Raw genomic sequence first — 21,393 nt, 5'->3', positions numbered from 1 at the left:
CACTAATATTTAACCCCTGCCTTTTTTCCCTTTCAGTTTTGTTCACTTTTCTTTGGTTCAGTTTTGCCCACTCCCTCTCTAACCAATCAGACGATACAGAGCCAGGAAGTGCTTGCCAGCGACAGTGAAGATGAAAATCAGACAGAAACATCATAACCACCCACAGTATGAACTCAGGAGTGAACGGTGTGGAAAGGAACTCCCACATTCATCCTCACAGAGACTGCTGAATATATTTACACACTTATTTAGACCTTTTGATTTTATTTTTCTATAAAAAATAATGGATTTTAACCAAGAGATGAAGCAGTGAGCATAACAACCCAAATCTAATCATTGCACAACTTGAAAGCATCTCACTCCAACTGTGAAATACAACTATTTGATCAAGTCCTTGGTTATTTGAAAATAAATGTCAGAAAAAGGGCACATGAGTAAGTTATTGCAAACATGGGTTGCCAGATCAATGTTACAAGCACTTTATCCTGAATAGGAAATCAGCAGTGCCAGACAGAATCTGCAGACATTTTTTGCTCTTTCTTTTGTAAAAAATCTGCAAATTTATGCAGAATGATTTTAAGAGTATCATAACTAAAACTTAATATATGAAATAATATGTTTTTAAAAATTAATTAATGTGTACAATGCAAATCCACTTAGAGCCACTTAATTGGTAAACAAAGCAAGTCTCTTATATAATATATCTACTAAAAGACAAAAAATATTGCTTTGCAAACTATATTGTGAATAAATCATATGAACGTTTTTATATTAGCCAGTAATATTACTGAAATTAATTTAAAAATATAATATATTTGTATGTAAAATATAATAAAATATAATGTAATAAATATACATTTACACACATTTAAACAAGAAATAGACTGCATGATTGGCAAAAAATCTGCGGGTTTCTCTGCGCACAGATTCGGTGTGGCCCTAGTTATCAGCAGCAGAATTTATTTTATTCCTCTCTGATTGCAAGATCCAGCAGCAATGTAAAATTGCAATGGTCACCTTCATGTTTTAAAGATCTGGCTTGCCAGATCCTCTTGTAACAGACATATCACTGGATTCTGGATTGTCACAGTTCTAACAAATACTTTACTGGTATGCATTGACCTATTTGCTTCCTGGGTTGCCAGATCCAGCAGCACCATGGTTTAAAAATAACTGTCTGAAAAAGGAGCAGAGTTTCTCCGTGTTCGAGATGTCTGAAAGTCACTGTTCCCAGATTCAGCATTATCAACACCCTTCTTGCTCAGCACCTGAAAGCTCTTTCCTCTTGTCTGAGGCTTTTTCCTCTCCCTTTCTTTGTCCTTTTCCATCTCCCTCTCTTGTTTTTTTCTGTCTTTCTCTTCCTTTTCTTTTCGCTCCTTCTCTCTTTTCCTCCTCCTCCTCTCTTTCGAAGTCAGCCTCTCATCTTTCTCGCTAAAGTCCTGGATGAGGATTTTGGGGATGGGGGTTTTACTGTTCTCTCCACGTAAACGGCGGAAAAGACCCATGCGTTTTTGGCCTGACTTTGTCGGTGAGGTTGGTTGAACGTTTGTGTCATCTGTGAGTGTGTGTGCTGTCATTTCTGTTTGTGTGTGCTCTTGCTGCTGTGGCTCTTTGAAGGTGTCCTCAGAGAGAATTGTGGGATAGAAAACCCGTGAGCTGGAAGTCCTGCGCACACGGAGTTGACTAGGTGGGACATTTGGGTGTGGGGATTTTGAAGATGGAATTGGAAAGGGAGATTCAAAATCCTGGCTGTTTGCTGGTGTTGCACATTCAGTGTTCGGAGGGTTGTCAGATCCAGCAGCAGATTCCTCAGTGGGGTTGCCAGATGCAGCAGTAACATGCTTTTTGTTGGTTTCTGGGTGAGCTGATTTAGATATGGCAACTTTTTCATTATCTGGTTGTCCAGATTCAACAAGCGAAACATCTTTATTTTCTAAGTTGCCAGATCCACTTGTGACTTGTATATCATTGCATCCTACATTGCCAGATTCAGTTGTTGCAAGCATTTTATTGCTATCTGTCTTTTCAACATTAGAACCATCTGAATCGACAGCTCCAACTGCTATTTCCATCTCATTGCTCTCTGGATTTTCATGACCAGTTGTGACATCCACTTGTTTTTGATCCTGGTTGCCAGATCCATCAGCCAAATTCACTATATTACTCCCTGAGTCATCAGATGCACATGAAATCAGAATGTCATTGCATTCTGGACTGCCAAATACACTTGTAGTTACCACATCGATGTTTTCTGGATTGCTAACATCAGAATCCAATGTATTGCCATCTGGGTTGCCAGATTCATCATTTTGATGCATTGTATTACACACATGATCAGTTCCAGCAATAACAGGTTTTTCAATGATCTCTGAATTGTCAGACCCAACAAACAAGTCCACTATTTCATTCTCTGGGTTTTCACTTTGTTCTAGGTTGCCAGATTCAGTTGTTATAACTACTTGGCTGCTTTCTGAGTCTTCAACAGTAGAATCCACTGCATTTGTCTCTGAATTGTCAGTTCCAGCAGCAGTTTGCATGTCACTGCTTTCTGGCATTTCAGATCCAGTGATGACATCTGTCATGTTGTTTTCAAGGTTGCCAGATCTAGTTGTTACATGCTTGTCATTGCCTTCCAGGGACCCAACATCAGAATCTATTAAACTGCTCTCTGGGGTGACGGATTCTTTTGTGGCATTCATTTTGTTATCAGTGTTCAAACTTTGTGTAATGTTGCACAGTTCTTCAGTAGTTTTGATTTCACAACATTCTGTATTTGCAGATACAGCTGGTGTATTTTCTGAACTGATCTGGCTGGTGTCATCAGATGCGATAACAGTGGCAGCAGCCATGCTGTTATCTTCTGAGAGTCTCAATGCTACTGTTTCTTCCTGAGGTTCAAGGGGGTTTGTGCCACCAGCATCACTCATTTCTGGGTTGCCAAATTGTAACAAATCCCCTACAGTGGAATCCACTGGACAGTTTGCTAACTCTTCACCTATAATGATAATATCCATGTCCTTGTTTTCTGGGTCGCTTAATTGGGATTGCTGGATGAGGTCTGCAGATCTGTCTGGATGCTCAATTTCACTCTTTTCTTCAGTTTGTAAAGATGACGATGTTAACACCACTTCAGATGTTTGAATTGCCTCTTGGTGATCATTTTGTTGTTCTAAATGTACTTCTTCTTCCACTAATCCCCTGTCACCTTTCTCCTCAGCCATCTTTGTAGGATCTGCAATCTGTGTCTTTTCAGGGAGAAAATTGAACTCTTCGTGAAAACTTTTCTCCTTGTCAACATCTGTATGATGTTCACCAATAGGTGGAGTCTGCTTATCGTCCTCTGTTGCTGTTTGGATGCTCACATCCAGTTCTTCTGGATGTTCATGATCGTCCTGTAGATCTCCTGATGTTTGACTCATCTGTTCCTCCGGGATAACATCTATGTGTATGTCTGGAATATTTTGAAGGCTGTCTTCATGTTCTGTTACATCTAGTTTGCCCTCTTCTGTTTGTATGTCTTCTTCCTGTATGTCCCTGTCTGACTGTATTTCCTCTTCCTGTTTACTTGAGTCAGTCTGTTTATCTTCGTTCTCAACAGGTGTATTTTCTTCACAGGGCTCTAAAGTCACCTTAATCTGCACAATCTGTTCATCTTGACACGTCTGCTCGTCTGTATTTTGAATGATCTGTGCTTCTGTGTCTATATCATCTTGTTTTCTGTCTTTTTCTACAGTGTGTTGATGCCTCTGCATGCTCTCCTCAATGATACACCCAGGACTCCTTCTCTTTTCGTTGCCGTGTGTAGTTTTTGAATCACCAGTCTGTCGCCTTAAAGATATTTCTGAAGGTTCTTTCTCAAAAACATCAGAGTCAATACTGGAGGACGCTATCAGTGAGATCTTTGGAGGATGTGTGTTGTGATCTTTGTGTTTGGGTGCGCAGAGATCGTCTAATAATCTGTCCTGTTTGGCTTTTTGCTCCCCAATGACGGCACACAAGCTCCTCCTCCTGATCTCCTCCTCATCGCTCTCCTCCATCAAGCTTCTTGTGGATTTTCTTCCTCCTCCATCCCACTCTTCTGTGTCAGTCTTACTACTCCTCTTCCTCCATTTCTTGCGCAGGAGTGAAGGGGATAGGGATGAGTGTGAGCGCATTATAGGAATGGTCAAGCTTCCCTTCTGTCGCTCCTTCTTTTCCTGCTCCTTTTGTTTGTTCTGCGCTCTCTCCCATGCCATCCGGTGTCCGTGACAGCGCCCTCGTGGGTCAAATGTCGAGTTGGGTCTGTCCTTTTTCCATTTCTCCAGCTCTTTCTCTGTTTGTTTCTGCAAGTCCGCCAAGGACAAGGACACTGAACATACCTGTGGGTGAAACAGCGTTTTTGAATACAGAATCTAACAAAATATATGCCTGGTGTACTGTTCAAATTGATCACCCTTTCATTATGTCACTATTTTTGCCCCATTGACGTCCATTTTAACGACATTTTTTGATTGCAAAGGCATGACACCATATATTCATGCTTTTTATTGATTGTTGGTGGTTTTCTCATGTTGGGAAGAGGTATAATGTGTAGTTTTTACTGTTTGTAATCAGTTGGCAACATTAACCCTTTAGATAGGCCTGTGCAAAAACGTTTCTGGCTTTTATATGGAGTTCTATGGAGTAAAGCAGCATAATACACTTACTATGTTCTAAGAGCTGAGCTTTCTATTTAGATTTTTCCAATTTACTAGATCCTAATGATCTGTTAGGTTTGTATTAACAAAGGTCTCTCACACACAGAAACTAAGCTTTTTTTGCAGTGCAATCACTAGTAAACATTTAAAATTTTACCAGCCCAGTCAGGGCTTTGCTATCAAAGAATTTAACTATATTGGAAGTCAATGGGGTAAAAACATGCACGGACATAACAAAAGTGTAGTATTTTTGCCCAAAGTGCAATATTAAATTTTTGAAAAATTTCAAAGCATTTTCCTAAAATATGTGTCAAAATAAAATGTCACCAAAAAAATCATGATATAATTTGAAAATCATATAGTTTGCTGAAACAAAGTGAAATTTGTGGCCAAATGAAGACTCAAAATCACTTCAGAGTGAATGAAAAAATCCCCAACAGCACACAAGGGTTAAGTTACTGTTGTGTTCACACCAGCATGAATGTTTAAAACAAAAATACACAGGTTATTATGGTTCACCTCAGTGGGTTAAAGCGCATGTAAGTCTTGAATAATCTAAAGCCCAATTTATACTTCTACTTTAATCATGAAATGAACACAAACCAAAAGTATCCATGTGTATATTGGTTGAATAAGGCCTATTTATTGAAAATATCTAACAAGTCTTGGAGAAAAATATGTTAATAATTTTGTATAAATAGCACCAACGAGAACAAACAATGCAACAAACCATTTAGAAAGCATTAAAAGTGTGCAAGAAAATGTCCAAAATCTTTACAAGCAATTGCCGAGAAACTTTATAGACTGGATGTCACTGATGAGAAGATGGATGTTTACTGTGTGAGGACTGAAATCACCAAATGCCCTTAAACATTTGCTAATGCACTACAGATTGCTACATTTACACAAAAATTGCATGTAAACGCATAAGCCGTTCACATCGTAATACTCAATACACTTGAGTACTTTTAAAAGGGCTAATTTTTTCGCCTATTTTGAGTATTTACAACAGATTCTTTCCTTTACTCTATTTGCATTACATTTTTGGGCAAGTAATACTTTTACTTGAGTATGATTTTTCAGTACACTTTCCACCACTGGAAATAAATAATAAGAAAAACTGAAAGAATATAGTTAATGTCCACTTATGTTTTCTAAAACATCATTGAAATTACTTCCCTTTAAATTACATGAATCAACATTTTCTTCAATTATGGAGCTTTTTTCTTCCTATTACTCAAATAATTAATTTATACAAATGTGTTAATGTCTAAGCTTACTAGGAAATTCCAGACAATTAGGCTTATATTTATTAGACAATAAGTAAATAAATAAAATAGTGAGAAGCTTGTTAAATTAAAAACCTAAACACACACCCATGAACCATCTAACTGTACATATACTGTGAGTATATATATATATATATATATATATATATATATATATATATATATATATATATATATATATATATATATATATATATATATATATATATATATATATATATATATAATATATATATATATACAGTTGAAGTCAGAATTATTAGCCCCCCTGAATTATTAGACTGCTTGTTTATTTTTTCCCTAATTTCTGTTTAAAGGAGAGGAGATTTTTTTTACCACATTTCTAAACATAATAGTTTTAATAACTTTAATAACTGATTTATTTTATCTTTGCCATGATGGCAGCAAATAATATTTGATAATATTTTAATAATATATTTGCTTAACTAGGTAAATTAGGTAAACTAGGCAGGTTAGGCAAGTTATTGTAAAACAGTGTTTTTAAGTAGACAGTTGAGAATAAATCTAGCTTAAAGGGGCTAATAAGATTGTCCCAAAAATGGTGTTTAAAAATTTTTAAAATGCTTTTATTCTAGCCAAAATAAAACAAATAAGATTTTCTCCAGAAGAAAAAATATTATCAGACATTCTGTGAAAATGTCCTTGCTTTGTTAAACATCAAAAATATTGAAAACTATTTTAAAAAGAAGAAAAGTTTTTAAAGGAGGCTAATAATTCTGACTTCAACTGTATATTTATAGCCTATAATGTAAGATTAACATAAATACTGTATACCAGCCGTTCAACTTTAAACGTCTCCACTTGAATGTCTAACGTTTCAACATATCGTGTGAACAGGTGTTTATTCAGATTAGCTGAGCACACACAGTGATCAATACAGTTACCTCATTAATAAAGGCATCGGTCTGCTCGTTTTGGACACGCTGTTTAACACTTCGCAGTCGCTCCAGGGTTTCCATCTGTCCGTCACACTCTTTTCTCAACCGTCCATCACCAAGACATCGCCGAACAAGCACCACTGCAACCTGAAATAAAACACGGACACCTGCGACAAACACACACACGCTGTGGTCACGACATGGACTTCAAATGAAGGTCAGCATGAGCATGACAAGAAATGTATTTAAGCTACACACATTTTCATCCTAATATCAAAACAAACATACAGCTAATATTACAGAGGTGAGAAAACGGGTTGACGTTAAATCATCCGCCGATAGTGTTGTGGATGTATACATAAGCTCTGCAATTTAGTCGTCACACTTAGCTATTTACACAAAAGATCAAGCAGCTTTACAGAATTTTAATATGAAAATATGGTGTTTGTGGTTGGACTAAAAATACGCTTGAGTTTTGTCGGTTCTTACACAAATGGTTTTTAATGGTGTCACAGCAGACTTTTACACTTTTAGGCGTTTTCATTTAAGGATATAGGCTCCTCTGTAAAAAAAATAAATAAATCAATTTTGGGTTCCACACAATTCTTTTATGATGTGCCAACACAAATCGATTAAGTTTACTTAATTGTTTTTGCAAATTTGTGTGGATTGAACACAACACGTTTCAGTTTTCCCCAAAACGCCAATAATTGTGTTGATTCAGTTAATTTTAAATAATTACTTTCAAATAGAATAGAAATAGAATTTTTAATGATGAACTAAAGTTTTATAACAGCCTAATTAACTTATTATTCTGCACAATGAAGGTGTCTTCCTGTGTTGAAACCAAGTCAGACCTGAAACTAAACTCTTAAATATACTTCTGCAACTCATGTGCCAATAATGATCTAACATGAGAGACAAAAAAGCTTTTGCAATCTTCAAAATAGGGCACCAACCAACACCAATATACAGCATAGAAAAGCCAGGATTAAAAATGTAAAACTACAGAGTTTTCATTTAAAAAAAAAAAGAAAGTTATATAGACAGAGGGTGGCTTGAGGGTAAGTAAATTACTGGGTAAAATAATTTTTTGAAACTATCTATTGTGAGGTATGGGGTTGATAATTCATGGTGTTTGCAATACACCACTGTTAAAATACTACCAATTGTTCTGCAAAGAATCACTACGATGATGAGGAAATCACAAAAAACAGTTTGTTCATTGATTTTAACTTTTTCTCAAAGACTTTTGTCCTATAAAGAACACTCATAGAACCACTGAAAAAATGTGGGTTTTTGTTCAGCCACTGGATGGAAAATGCATAGTCATCATTACTGAGTGAGGAATTGTGGGAGTTGTCATCTTCAACTGGGATAATTTAAGTACACAAGTCAGCAAAATGCATAACACTGTTCTAATGAAACTATTTTACACATTGTTCCTTAAAAGCAAGTGTATTAATCCTCCCGTTATGGTATGTTTTGTTGCAGAATAAACAATGAAATCCTTTTTTTTTTTTTAAGATCCGGTCAAATTAAAATAAAAACATTGTTGTTAGTTCTAGGATGCTTGTTTTGAGAATATCTATAGGCTAGTGTGCTCCAAAACAGTGACAAAATTTGTGTTTAGAAGTTTGCAGTCACTTTTGCCTAAATGGACCATGGACGGTTTTATTCACATTACCTGATACTTCAGTTTCTCATCAATACTTGACCAATCAAATGCTCTGCTATCTGACATATGTCTGACATGCCCCGCCCCTTCTAATTTGCTTTTAATTGATGCATTCTGAGCTCAACCACTCCCACTGGCAGAGCTGTGATATAAACTAAACACTATTGGCTGTTTTTTAAAGAGGAGGAGCTACTATGTCCCAACCTATCTTCATTTTTTCATTGAGATTATGTCAAACATTGAATGCAATATGCACATTTCAGAGCACTTCACGAGACACTTAAAAAGGACAAATATAGCTACTAAGGAATCTAGTATCTTTTGCTATTCAATCAAACAACTGCTTTAGAGTCTGTTAATATAGTCATGACAAAACTTTCAGTTTGACAGCTATAAAATAAAGAACGAACCATAGCAGAAGAAAAGGTCCCAGACTCTGAGCAGGGTGTTGAAGGGCAGGTGGCGACTAAACAGACACATCAGCCAATCAGTGGCGAACATGAGGGGCTCCACCCCCTGACCCTGCAGGTGTTTGTGTGCGGCCGGACAGAGCTTTTTTAACACACTCGACAGAACAGCAGCATCAAATAACACACCTTCCTGAAAAATAAAGAAAAACAACAACCTATTGCTCATTTACATATGAAAACTGTTTGAGTGGTGCCAGTAAAGACGTCCTACCAGCAGAGGGCTGTAGTATCCCGGTAGGTAGAGCTCGCTAATTTGCACCAGACACCAGAATGCCTCCTAAAACCGAAAATGATCCATTATGTTAAACATAGTTCGTTCACAGTACATAAGATTCAATGTTTACTATAGTACATGTATTTTTGAAGTAGCATAGGAGTCCTTTTTTAGCATAATAGCTGGACAATACTCAGAGATTTATTGTTATGAGATATTGACACACTCAGCAAAGATTTAACTGATCAAATCATGGTTTGTTATGTTACAAAATGTAAATAAGCTATGTAAGTGCTAATTTACCCATAGATCACACTGTATATCTAATTTAATAACCTTCACAGACCCAGGAATAGACTTTTGTCCACTGTAGTGAATATTATATTTGTATTTCCACAGGTCCTGTAAGCATATTCAGGGCTTTTCAAAAATACCAAGTTTCATTATAAACGTTTCTTATATATAGAAAGGTTATGTATTTGGTCACACTTTATTTTGATGGTCCATTTGTTGAATGTAAGATACATTGCATTTACATGCCAACTAATTCTCATTAGATTAGGAGTAGACTGTTAGGTTGGGGTTAGTGTAAATTGACATAAACTTGCAAAGGTTTTTATAGTCAGTTAAATGTCTGTTAAAGGAGCAGTATCAACAGATATTAAGCAGACAAATGGACCATCAAAAATAAAAAGTTACCATATGTTTTAAATTATCATTAAAATCTGACAAATTTTAATGTGTTTGTCATAAATGAACATCTTAAAAATATTGTGAGGTTTCAAATCAAAGTTTGATTTTCTGTTATGAAGCAGGGATATAATGATATAATATAAGATATAATGAAATTCCTATCAACTATTATTTTTTTTATTTATTTCAAGTTGCCAGAAGAATGCATTAATATGCAAATTAGATACAGAGTAGATGCATTGCGTGTAATAGGAAAACTCTCTCATGGCCTTTTTACACATTCTGAATGAAGCAAAATGGTAAATCAAATCATACTTTTATGGGACTTTTTACCAGAAACGTACAGTAAATAAAAAGTATTCCATTCCAAAAACGGGAAAACCTTTATGGTCAGTCACATTTTTTTATAAGTGAAAGTGAACATTTTTGGTAGAATGACCACTATATCTTTCATAGAATAGTTAAAAATAATATTCAAACAAAGTTTGGAATAAAAAGCCTGAATCCATCTTTTTTATCAATTTTAGATCTACAAAGGACATTGCATAACATATGAGTAAAATATAAATATTTTCAATTGTTGACAATATTTCCGCATCATTAGAAAGGTAATTAGATCATATGTTTAATAAAGCAAAATTCAAATTTCCAAAATTGACATAAAAACAATTGCAAGCATGTATTTGGTTTATCCCCAGCTTTCATACAACAGACTTTAAGATGTTCAAAAATGTACAGACCCCAAACCTTGAGCCTAAATGTGTACATTTTTGAGCATTATTCAGCTGTTTAATCTGTAGCAGTCCAGTGTGTATAGATGAGAGAATACCTCAGCAGGCATGTTCATCAGAAGGACAGCAGCCACTGGACCCTGTGCCTGACAGTAGCCCTCATCCGGACGATACTGAGTGTACGCTTTCAGCACCTCCAGCAGATCCTTCTGACTGAGACCAGACAGAGGCAGACAACAAATGAGAATATACTGTACATGAATAATGCTGGCATTCAGAAACAACACAGCAACTTCCGAAAATGCAGATGAGGAAAAACCAAAACAAATGTACCCATGGCCATCTTTGGACAGGAACATCTCATGGAAAGGAAACTGTCTGTCTGTGTCTCTCTTGATGATCTCAATCCATCCCTGATGATCTGGAGCTTCAACTAAACTCTGACACAGAGAGGACACAGGGCTTTTTATAGGAATAAACAACATGTGATGCAAATATGACCGGCCGCTTACATTGTAGAGTGTACTGTTGTTCTCTTTCCTGTCCTTGGCTCCACAGAGCAGTGGCCAACATTTTATCCTGACAGATGCTGGGATGCCCTTCTGACATTGACTTTTGACCTGGGATGAGGAAAGAGAGCTGAGTGATGCGACTGGTCATTGTGAAAGTTATTAATCAAAATGTGACTCTGGGCCACAAAACTAATCTTAAGTGTAAAACTGTGGACATTGAGATTACATGAGTAAACTTTGGTGTATGGTTTGTTGGGGGCAATAAAACAATATTTAGTTAAGATATAACCCAATAATGACCAATTATAACATTTTATATTAAAATACAATTAAAACAATTTTAATAATATACAGTATTTTGTCTTGTAAATAAATAGTTTGACTATATATCACAGCACTTATAAGTTACTTGAAGTTGATAATATTAACTGCAATATTAAAAGGTGCGAATTTAACCAATAAGCGAGCTGAGCAGCCACTTAGGGTCCCAGGAATCTGGGGGCCCAATAAATATCTTAAAGTATCAATTCTAATGTAATTAAACATTATTGAATATAAAATAAAATGTAATATTATTATAATAATGTAATGTTATGTAATAATATTTTAAAATATTATTATTACATCGGCACAAATTCCCACCATTACGGGTCCACCACTTCTAATCATGGATTAATCCAGCATTCAAATTTATATATAAAGAACAAGTATTATTTTGAGTTGTAAATTCATTTTATGAAAGCTAATCTTTTAAAATGTCGAGATTTCATTAAGATAAAATGTAGAAAAGAAGTTTGAGTGATATAAAAACAGCTAAATAAATAAAAATGAAATAAAAGTAGGTGAAGCAGTGGCGCAGTAGGTAGTGCTGTCTCCTCACAGCAAGAAGGTCGCTGGTTTGAGCCTTGGCTGGGTCAGTTGACGTTTCTGTGTGGAGTTTGCATGTTCTTCCTGCGTTCGCATGGGCTTCCTCCGGGTGCTCCGGTTCCCCCCACAGTCCAAAGACATGCCGTACAGGTGAATTGGGTAGGCTAAATTGTCTGTAGTGTGTGAATGAGTGTGTGTGGATTTTTTCCAGAAACGGTTTGTAAGAGCATCCGCTGCGGAAAAACGTGCTGGATAAGTTGGAGGTTCATTCCGCTGTGGCGACCCCGGATTAATAAAGGGACTAAGCCGATAAGAAAATGAATGACATACAGGGGTACAATGAAAATTAAATGCCTGTTTTCAGACAAAAAAAGTCATTAATATGGTTTAGGGTCTCCTTTTTAGTCCAATACAGCATCAATTCATCTTGGTAATGACAGACACAAGTCCTGCCCAGTGGTCAGAGGGATTGTGAGCCATTGTTCTTGCAGAATAGTGGCCAGGTCACTACGTGATGCTGGTCGAGAAAAACGCTTCCTCACTCGCTTCATCAAAACACCTCAAAGTGGCTCAATAATATTTAAATCTGGTGGCTGTCCAGGCCGTGCAAGTTGTTCGACTTCACTTTTATGTTAATCAAACCACTTCACTCCATGTCACCAGTCTTTGATGTACTGATTCATCATCATTCTGATTCATGGCACTGCCTTCAGGATACAATGTTTGAACCACTGGGTGCACAAAGTCATCCAGAATGGATAGGTAGTCCTTGACAGTGGCGTGCCCATCTAGCACAAGTTTTAGGTCGTAGTGAATGCCTGGATATTGCAGCTCAAACCATCGCTGATCCACCTCCATGCTTCACTCAGGGCCTGCAGAAGTCTGGGTAGCCGCTTCTTTGGGGCTTCTCCACAACGGAACTCTCCCAGATGTGGGAAAGACAGTGTAGGTGGACTCATCAGAGAACAATACATGTTTCACATTGTCCACAGTCAAAGATTTTTGCTGCTAGCACCAAGGTATAGTTGGCTATAGCAGCCTGGCCATGTATATTGCTCCCGATGAACAGTTTTTTGTATAAACAGGAGGTTCACATTTAACTCTGCAGTGAGTTGAGCAGCTGTGGTTTTATGTTTTTTGTAAACAATCTGGGTTATTACCTGAACATCCCTTTTAGACAGTTTCCTCTTGCATCCATAGTTACTCCTGTTGGATGTGGTTCATCCTTCTTGGTGGTGTGATGACATTACTCTGTATACTTCAGCTCTTGATACATCACAAAGACTTGCTGTCTTGGTCACAGTGAGGCACACACCAACAATTTGTCCACTTTTGAACTCTGATATGTCCCTCATAATGTTGTGTACATTGCAATAATTTAAACAAAGCTCAGCTATTACTCTGCTAATTAAACCTTCACACTTTGCTCTTACTAATGGAACATGCAATGAATAAAGCTTAGCCACCAGGCTGGCCAAATTCAGCCATGAAACCTCAAACACTAAATTGGCCAGAGTTTCAGTTACATCGTCCAACCCCTGTATGAATATATATAACACAATACTTTCCTACAGCGCTGGGCTGCAGCTTCATGCCTACGCATGTGTGATATTGTGTAATAATGATATATATATATATATATATAGAAAAACTGATGTATATTTTAGTTGATCATTAATTCTTGGCAGTACATTCAGAATTTCATTTTAAACATAATAAATTGCTAGATAATTGTGACATAATAAAAGTGGCTCAAACAAATAGTAATTTAGCTAACTACTAAACAGTTTACCTGTTTCATTTGATTTCTGTAAGCATGCAGTTCAGTATCTGAAAACATTACATCCAGTTTGCACAAGTATATTCTTTATAAGTATGTTATTTCTGCATGATACACTCTTTAAAAAACTAAGACACCTGTTTTAAAAGAAAATAATGATTTTATAAAAACTCAATATATTGTTCATTGTACTTCTTTTTCAAACAGAACAGAACAATATTTTCCCATTGCAAATTTTTAAAAGTTGATGATCAGTTCAAAAGTGTTTGAAGAAAATGAAGGAGAAAAGTGGTACATGGTCAAGCAAGTTTTGCCACCATAACATCACATGTTTTTGACAATAACAGAAGTCTCAGATTACATGTATCTGATATTTTCCCACCAAGCAATGTATCGCTTAACAGACGTCTACACAGATAAAGGATTATTGCTTGGACTCTTCATTTTAACCTAAAAAAGCTCAATATCAGAATAACATTCTCATCTCTAAATATATATCTGAACGTCTAACTTAAATGTACCATATACAGATTTGATCTTTCAAATATGATAGTTCATTAACAGGAAAAGAACAGGAAGACAAACACACCTTGTGGCTCTTTTTCTCCATCACTTGCTCCCACTGAGTCATGAGGCCGAGCCACTTTGACTCTCGATGTCTCACTAACTCAGGACACGGGCCTTCACTGTCAACAACACACACATACACACAGTCAGCCAGCAGAAATACAGCACTACACATTTAAAATAGTGCAGCATCCTTTAGTGACTCTGTGACTGTACATAATATTTTTCAGAATCTTCAAAGGGGCCCCAATAAGACAAAACTTAATCAACACTTCAAAACAAAGCAGCTTCCTTCACTTGAGTCACCACGACAACAGCTTATTAAGATGCATACACACAAATACAAACAATTAGTATGCAAATAATTAATAAACAGTCAAATTGGAAAATAAATTGACCCTTCTGTTCCCACACTTTCATGAACAGCCATTTAGGGACTTTTAAGGACTTTTTGAATAACTATTAACTTTAAATCATGGATTGTGATTCATACTCCAGCATATGTAGCACCATGGAAGTCCTTACTGTTCTTAACATTTCACTTATACTTAATATTTCCCAGCAGGCACACAACACTAAAGATGTTTATATTAGGTTAGATTTAGGTCATGACGTCAGGGGACAAAAATTCAACGTCTAGCCAGCGTCCAAGGACAACTTTATTTTGACGTCCAATAATGAGGTAGTTAAGTTGATATTTGATTGATTTTAGGTTGTGTTGGAAAGTGACCAAAATCCATCGTCTGGTAGATGTCATAGTGGTAACGTCCACACAACATCAAGATGTAACATGATTAGATATATATGTTTGGTTGATTTTAGGTTTATTTTAGGTATAAATTGGACATTGACGTTAGTCTGATGTTGGGTTCTTACATCAACTCCATTTTTATTTCCAAGCAAAATCCAAAATCCCTATGACATTGGAGTACAAGATCAATGAGATGTCATCTTGATGTCCTGTGCCTGCAGGGTTTACATTAAAAATGTCAGAATAATTTTCTAAAATTTTGCCTATTTTAAAAAGTCATGTTTAAACAAGTTTGTTAATTTAGTACTGGTGATATTTAAATGTGGTTTCTGAAATATTGATCAAATGTGCAGTATTTGTTAGTATTATTGTATGAGATTTAAATTTTGAATAAAAAAAATCTACTTTTTTCTGCAATTGACAATTGAGCACAATTGTTGAAATGAAACCATAAACAAATGTAATTCAAAATTTAATTTAAGCACTTTCACATTAAGCGTGGGAACCCTGCCTACAGGTCATAAATTGACGCGGGCAGCATAACAGCAGAAAAAAAAACTAAATGTTTGCCCACTTTTTCTAAAATGATCTTAACACTAGAAAAAATTAATAATTTTCTATTTTCACGAAGGTTGTAGACATATAAGGGGCACGTTTTGTCCCACCAGCTATAAAACCTTTATACACCAAATAAACCACTGGCACACACATGCACTTTAACACACACACAGACAATACAACACAATAGTGTTAATGACATTTACAGGCTATCTTGAGAAATTTAAATAAATTACAAAAGGCAAAAAAACTTTATTGATCTAAAAAAGAAGAAGAGAATATTTTAGTCAAATGGAGCTTAATATATTCACAGTTTTTCTGATAATTCTCATGTTGAAGAGAATAAGAGGATGTCAATGACACAAAACTAAAAAAAAGTTAAAAATTAATTTGAAGCAAATCAAGAGATTCATATAACCTACGATAATGAGTTCAGTAAGGACATCTTAAAACAAACCCAAATAAAAAACAAATGAAAACAGTATTTGAAGACTTTAAGGTAATATCAGTAATCTTTTGATTACAGTTTTTCTTAGTCGCTTTGGCACCTTTCTCAGATCCGAATTGAAATTTGCAAAACAGTAAGTGCATTTCTTAAAACAGCGCGTACAAATAGCACAACCTCATGGATTACCTACAAAAGCCAGTCTCTAGCTCAAAGTCCTTTGTTCACCTCTCAAAACTACATTTCTGTGTCAATGAATGTGTCAGTGCCATCAGAATGACAAGTCTTGCTGTCATTGTGTATGGATAAGACCAGGGGTCACCAAACTTGTACCCAGAGGGCCGGTGTCCTGCAGATTTTAGCTCCAACCCTAATCAAACACAACTGAACAAGCTAATCAAGGGCTTAAGTATACTTGAAACACCCAGGCAGGTGTGTTGAGGCAAGTTGGAGCTAAACCCTGCAGGGATAACGGCCCTCCAGGACCAAGATTGGTGACCCCTGGATAAGACAGTCAAATTACTTAGTCATGTTGTCAATATTATGTACTCTGTAGGGCTGTTCTGATGTAAACTATGGCTAGTTTCTTTTTCTTTTCTGTTTGTACTGTAATTTGTTGCCAGATCTTTTCAATCTGATACAGAAAGGAAAAGACAGCACTGCATAACACAAATAAAAAACTAAACAAAAGTACAAATGTAAACATAGGACAATCTCCTTTCAGATACACCTTCATTAGAAAAAGGCAAGATTCACCTGTGAGAAATTTACCGATTTTAGACAGATTTAGAACGAAAAGTCTAATGGAAATGTATAGAAAAAAGCATAAAGACAACTTCTTCTGCCATTTTGCATGTAAAAACATATGCCATGGACAAATGATTAAATGTTATGAAGGGTGAGACTATTCAACAGAGACCAAAATAATACCTAATGAAAATGACAAAAGCAATTGATAATGTAGGAAACTGCAGAGAATTGCACAATCTCTTGCATGGATGTACAAAAACATTTGCAACTTGTTCAGAGAAAACAAGTGCACAACTGACACATCTGAAGATTGAACAAATCGGTTTGAGAATGTTAATTCTGATCCGAGAAATGGACCAAAGCCGCTGAGAAAAATGGCAATAGTATTGGCATAGTTGATCATTGGAAAAATAAATTGTGAATAAAATGTTTTCCCTACTTGGAATAAAAAAACAAAACAGTTTATAGAGCGATAAAGCAAATCTCAACAACCATATGACTTAGAATTACAAAATCAATTTGAATTTAAAGGCCAATTTACAATCAAGCAGAAGGCCTAACTATTTGAATATACATAGATGTATTTAGATAATAACAGATAAGCATATAAAAATGCCCCATCATCATATTTCACAGTCACACAGAGAGTAACACACCTTTACCCTGTTTTCTCACTCACTCTCACATGAAAGCACCTCCATAGCAGTGCAAAGCATGAGTGTTAAACACAGAAAACAGGAAACCACACTCTGTTGCTTTAGCAACATGACAGGATGTTGAGAAGGAGAAAATGAGAGTAAGAGGTGCGGAAAGTAACGGCTGTGTTTAATTATGACCGAATTGTTCATATTTCTGGTGCAACATAAAATAATAATAACATTTAATAGGCATATTGTGCTTGACTGGGTTTTCAGAACACAAATACAACCACAAACGTGTGGTCCAAATTTCAATGTGTGTGAGAGTGGAAATCAGCACTGACCTGTCAGTTTCTCCATTCCCAATAATGAAGCCAAAGCGGTTGGTCTCCACCAGCGGCACCTCCGGCCCATGATTTCCCTCTTCATCCTCACTAGGGTCTTGTTTTACAGACATCTCTGTGTCTGTATGTGTGTGTAAGAGGAGACATCCATAATCATGATCAAATTTAATACCAAATAAATTTTGTTCAAAATTGATCTTAGTTTAGCAAAATAAGCACCAATTCAACAGCCAATTACAACCCGACATAAATGCCACTGTGTATATTGGCAGAAACAGCTCTAGCATGCATAGACTTGAAGGTAAACACTATTTGCTAATGTACATCATAGAAAGTGTCATTGATAATAAGCAGAACTGATGTTAGAGAAACATTTGATAAAGGTCAAAAGTTACCTTCACACTGCTGCCAAACTCAATGGTGCCGTTGTCCTCTGATGGGAGGGAAGACAAACTGAGACAAAGACTTCCGCTGTAAAGTCAGCTAGCTAGTATGTGTGTGTGTGTGTGTGTGTGTGTGGTTGCGCTGTGGTGTTTATGCATGTTTAAATAAGCAATGGCTGGAGAATAAGGTAGATTGGATCTGATAGCCCTGCGATTATCATGTGTTAACCATCATGGAGAAGTGAGAGTGTAGTTTCACTAGTGTCCAGATGGCACTTCATGTAATATTAGTTTATTATTATGGAGCCACATTGAATATTTGTACTGTGTATAGTTATTTGTACTGAATATTTGATCAAAATCATATGTCAGGACTGGAGTAGGGTGAAGGGAATTAGATTTCATTGTAAAATATGACTCATATCACAGTACTATTTTAAAATCTACTCAGTGTAAGATTGAAAATGAAGAAGTCTTTCTTACACAACTCTAAATGCTTCCTCAAACCTCTTATAGATTATATTTCAACAGGTGTTACTACAGTAGCGAACCGGGCCAATTTTATACATGTGGTGACCGATTAGTGGGAACTAAAAGCCCAGTGTCTGCCTTTAATAGTGCAGTGATGTTAAAGCACAGCTCACACAGAAAGCAGTTTTAAATCAAGCAGCTTTCTGTTGGTCAACACCGGCAGTTTGTGTGACAGACTTGAAGCTGTTGAGAAATCTGAGTGGGAGAACCTTTTGTCATCCTGCTGTCACCATTCCAGTTGTGCTGATTTCAATTGAAAATTTACAGAACAATGGTTCAATTGAGTGTTATGTTTGTTTATTTGAACATCCTGATTCCCAGGTCTTTAGTATTTATTAGCTTAAATAGCCATAACCTAATTAGCTATGTCTGTCACTTTTTAGGGTCTCCTTCAAACATTTCCGTTGTGTTGTGACAAATTGTAGCCCGTTTTCGTATAAAATGTGTGTGTTGTGAGAAAATGTAGTGCATTTGGTTATTTGTTTGCGTTTTGACGATTTGCTGCAGGTGTGCTGTCAAACTGATGAAGATCTTTTCTTTAATTTGCTGGTGTTTTTTGTAATTGCACGTGCTTTCTTAAATCCAGCTGGAAAAGCTCTCTCGGCCACCGTACTATAAAGCCCTGCTACTCAAAATTCAGTTATGCTGAAGTATCAACTACTTCCCTTTCAACGTGGACATTATTGTGACTGCACTTCTGCACCATAACGTTGAAGTAAATTTTTTTTCAGGAAATTATTACATGAGCTGGGAAGACAAGAGTATTTAAATAAGTTGTGCATTTTACTTTTTGCATTTAATTTATTTTTAAAAATGTAGATTGAATAATGACATTTTCTTTAATAGACATATTGTAGAATAATATGACTTTTGGTTGTTTTGTTATTAATATGTAGCATCAATATTATTTACCATTGATCCAGATATGTGTAATCATTCTTTTTATGTCACAAAATGGAAGTGAAGCTGTCTGGAAATGCTTAAATGTCAGCCCCATTGGTTTTTCCTGTTGAAAATGTTTCTCACAAAATCAGTCTAGTCTTTTATAAACAACCAAGTTCATAAGTGTTACAGTTTTGTAGCTATAGTGTAATTTGTGAAAGCAAATGAGTGTGAAGGTATTCTAATAAAAAACACACATTTTTTCCTGCTGAAAAAAACTGCTTTAACCAGCCTAGGTTGGTTGGCTGGTTTTAGCTGGTTGATCAGCCTGGTTTTAAAGGGGTTTGGGCCATTTCCAGTCTGGTCCTAGCTGGTCAGGCTGAGAAATGAGCCGCATGACCAACCAGGTTTAAGCTGGAAATAGCTGGTTTTGGCTGGGCTCCCAGGCTAGACTGGTCAAGCTGGTTTTAGCTGGTCATCTCCTAGTCTGACCAGGACCAGGCTGGAACTGGCCAAAACACCTCTAAATCCAGGCTGGTCGACCAGATGAAACCAGCCAACCAGCCTGCGTTCATATTTAAAAAAGAAAAAAACGGACAGAAATGGGTTTTATAAAAATAAGGGATGCACTGATGTATTGGCCGCTGATATTTATCGGCTGATTAGTTTTAAGTTATCATTATATCAGCAAGAATATAAAAAGGGCAGTTTATTAATTTAATTATTAACACATGGAGGCAATATATTGAATATATTGAAGAGTTACATATTTCTTGAATAATCCAACATTTTCTCTCAGAGCAAAATCATTAAATACTTGCAAAAATCTGAATATAATCTGTACAAAATGTCAGGCCGTGAGTCTAATATGAACAAAATATGTCAACAACCAGTGTGCATCATACTTAAGCTCTGACATTGTGGCACGAAACAATTGGTTATGAGCTAAAACATCTTGGACAATAAAAGAAAACAACTGCTTTTTAGTGAGTCAATATTTTTCTGAAAGCACTGCCTTTATTTGTTAAAATTAGAAAATAAATGTTCTTTAAAATGTCAAATAAAAAGCATTGAATAACAGAAATCACTACTGAAGATTGTCACATAAACTTTTATTTTTAAAAAATTACCTGGTAGAACTGCATGCATTTGACCAATAATCCAAAATCATTATTAATTAAAATATAATCATGTGCCTTTGCACTTAAAATACATTAATAACCAAATAGCAAAAGAAATAAATTATAAAAAAAAAAAATTAAATCAATCCCAACCGGGAGTAGGTCAAAAGCAACGTGGTGCAAAATACAGAGCAGTCTATTATGTGAGAAATGGCACTGTCTGTATTTCATCAGCTGATTAAACTGTTGACTCAGTAGCGTTTGACATTTACACTCCAACTATCTCATTACAAATCAAATAGAAATGTTTTATTCTGGATTGAAACAGAAAAATAAACACATCACTATGTCCAAACATCTTTAAAATTATTTCTTTTCTGGAACTTTTCATGATCACCCATTCAAACGCTGACGCATGAAACAAATGGTGTGTGTTTGTAAAATATTTAGATATACCTACCTACACGTAGAAGAAAGTTGACTTTCTGAATGTGTTTCACGGCTTTGAAATAATAGAATTTGAGCTTTACGTTAAAGAACAAATAAGGAAAATTTGTTGGTTTAAATGTGTGATCAATATTAACCTGTGACACTGTAATATCAGTTTTCTCCAC

The 21,393-nt window shown here is 35.9% G+C and overlaps 2 protein-coding genes across 3 annotated transcripts in view; one reads left to right on the top strand and one right to left on the bottom strand.

Moving 5' to 3' along the window:
• The window catches only part of rad9a (RAD9 checkpoint clamp component A), an 8,717-nt gene extending 8,291 nt beyond the window's left edge, over positions 1–426 (top strand). Inside the window, exon 11 of the mRNA NM_200207.3 lies at positions 37–426. Coding sequence (NP_956501.3) covers positions 37–156 — 120 coding nt within the window. The 3' untranslated portion in view covers positions 157–426. The remainder of the gene's footprint in view (positions 1–36) is intronic.
• On the bottom strand, positions 245–21,393 carry tbc1d10c (TBC1 domain family, member 10C). Of its 2 annotated transcripts, XM_087281424.1 has the most exons (11): positions 21,240–21,393; positions 18,258–18,295; positions 17,863–17,983; positions 14,399–14,495; positions 11,163–11,270; positions 10,984–11,090; positions 10,749–10,863; positions 9,224–9,289; positions 8,953–9,142; positions 6,871–7,031; positions 245–4,358 (listed from the first exon to the last, which is right to left on the bottom strand). In XM_087281424.1, the coding sequence occupies exons 3-11, from the start codon at positions 17,973–17,975 to the stop codon at positions 1,164–1,166; spliced, it is 4,152 nt and encodes a 1,383-aa protein (XP_087137550.1). In that variant the 5' UTR covers positions 17,976–17,983; positions 18,258–18,295; positions 21,240–21,393; the 3' UTR covers positions 245–1,163. The 2 variants fall into 2 exon arrangements, with proteins under 2 accessions (XP_087137550.1, XP_087137549.1); XM_087281423.1 differs by lacking the exon at positions 21,240–21,393 and having other exon boundaries at positions 18,258–18,322.

The sequence above is a fragment of the Danio rerio genome, chromosome 14 (assembly GCF_052040795.2).
Source record: "Danio rerio strain M-AB ecotype USA chromosome 14, GRCz13ab, whole genome shotgun sequence".
NCBI lineage: Eukaryota > Metazoa > Chordata > Actinopteri > Cypriniformes > Danionidae > Danio > Danio rerio.
The sequence above is the reverse complement of the archived record's forward strand: the minus strand, read 5'-3'. Positions and strand labels throughout refer to the sequence as shown.

What these genes read in the sequence shown, in the direction of transcription:
- tbc1d10c (XM_087281424.1), bottom strand. Translation starts at nt 17,975, where the DNA reads ATGTCTGTAAAACAAGACCCTAGTGAGGATGAAGAGGGAAATCATGGG. An exon ending in TGGAGAAAAAGAGCCACAAG is followed by an intron (nt 11,271 to 14,398) that starts GTGTGTTTGTCT and finishes TCCTCATCCCAG; the next exon opens with GTCAAAAGTCAATGTCAGAA. An exon ending in GATACTACAGCCCTCTGCTG is followed by an intron (nt 9,143 to 9,223) that starts GTAGGACGTCTT and finishes TTTATTTTTCAG; the next exon opens with GAAGGTGTGTTATTTGATGC.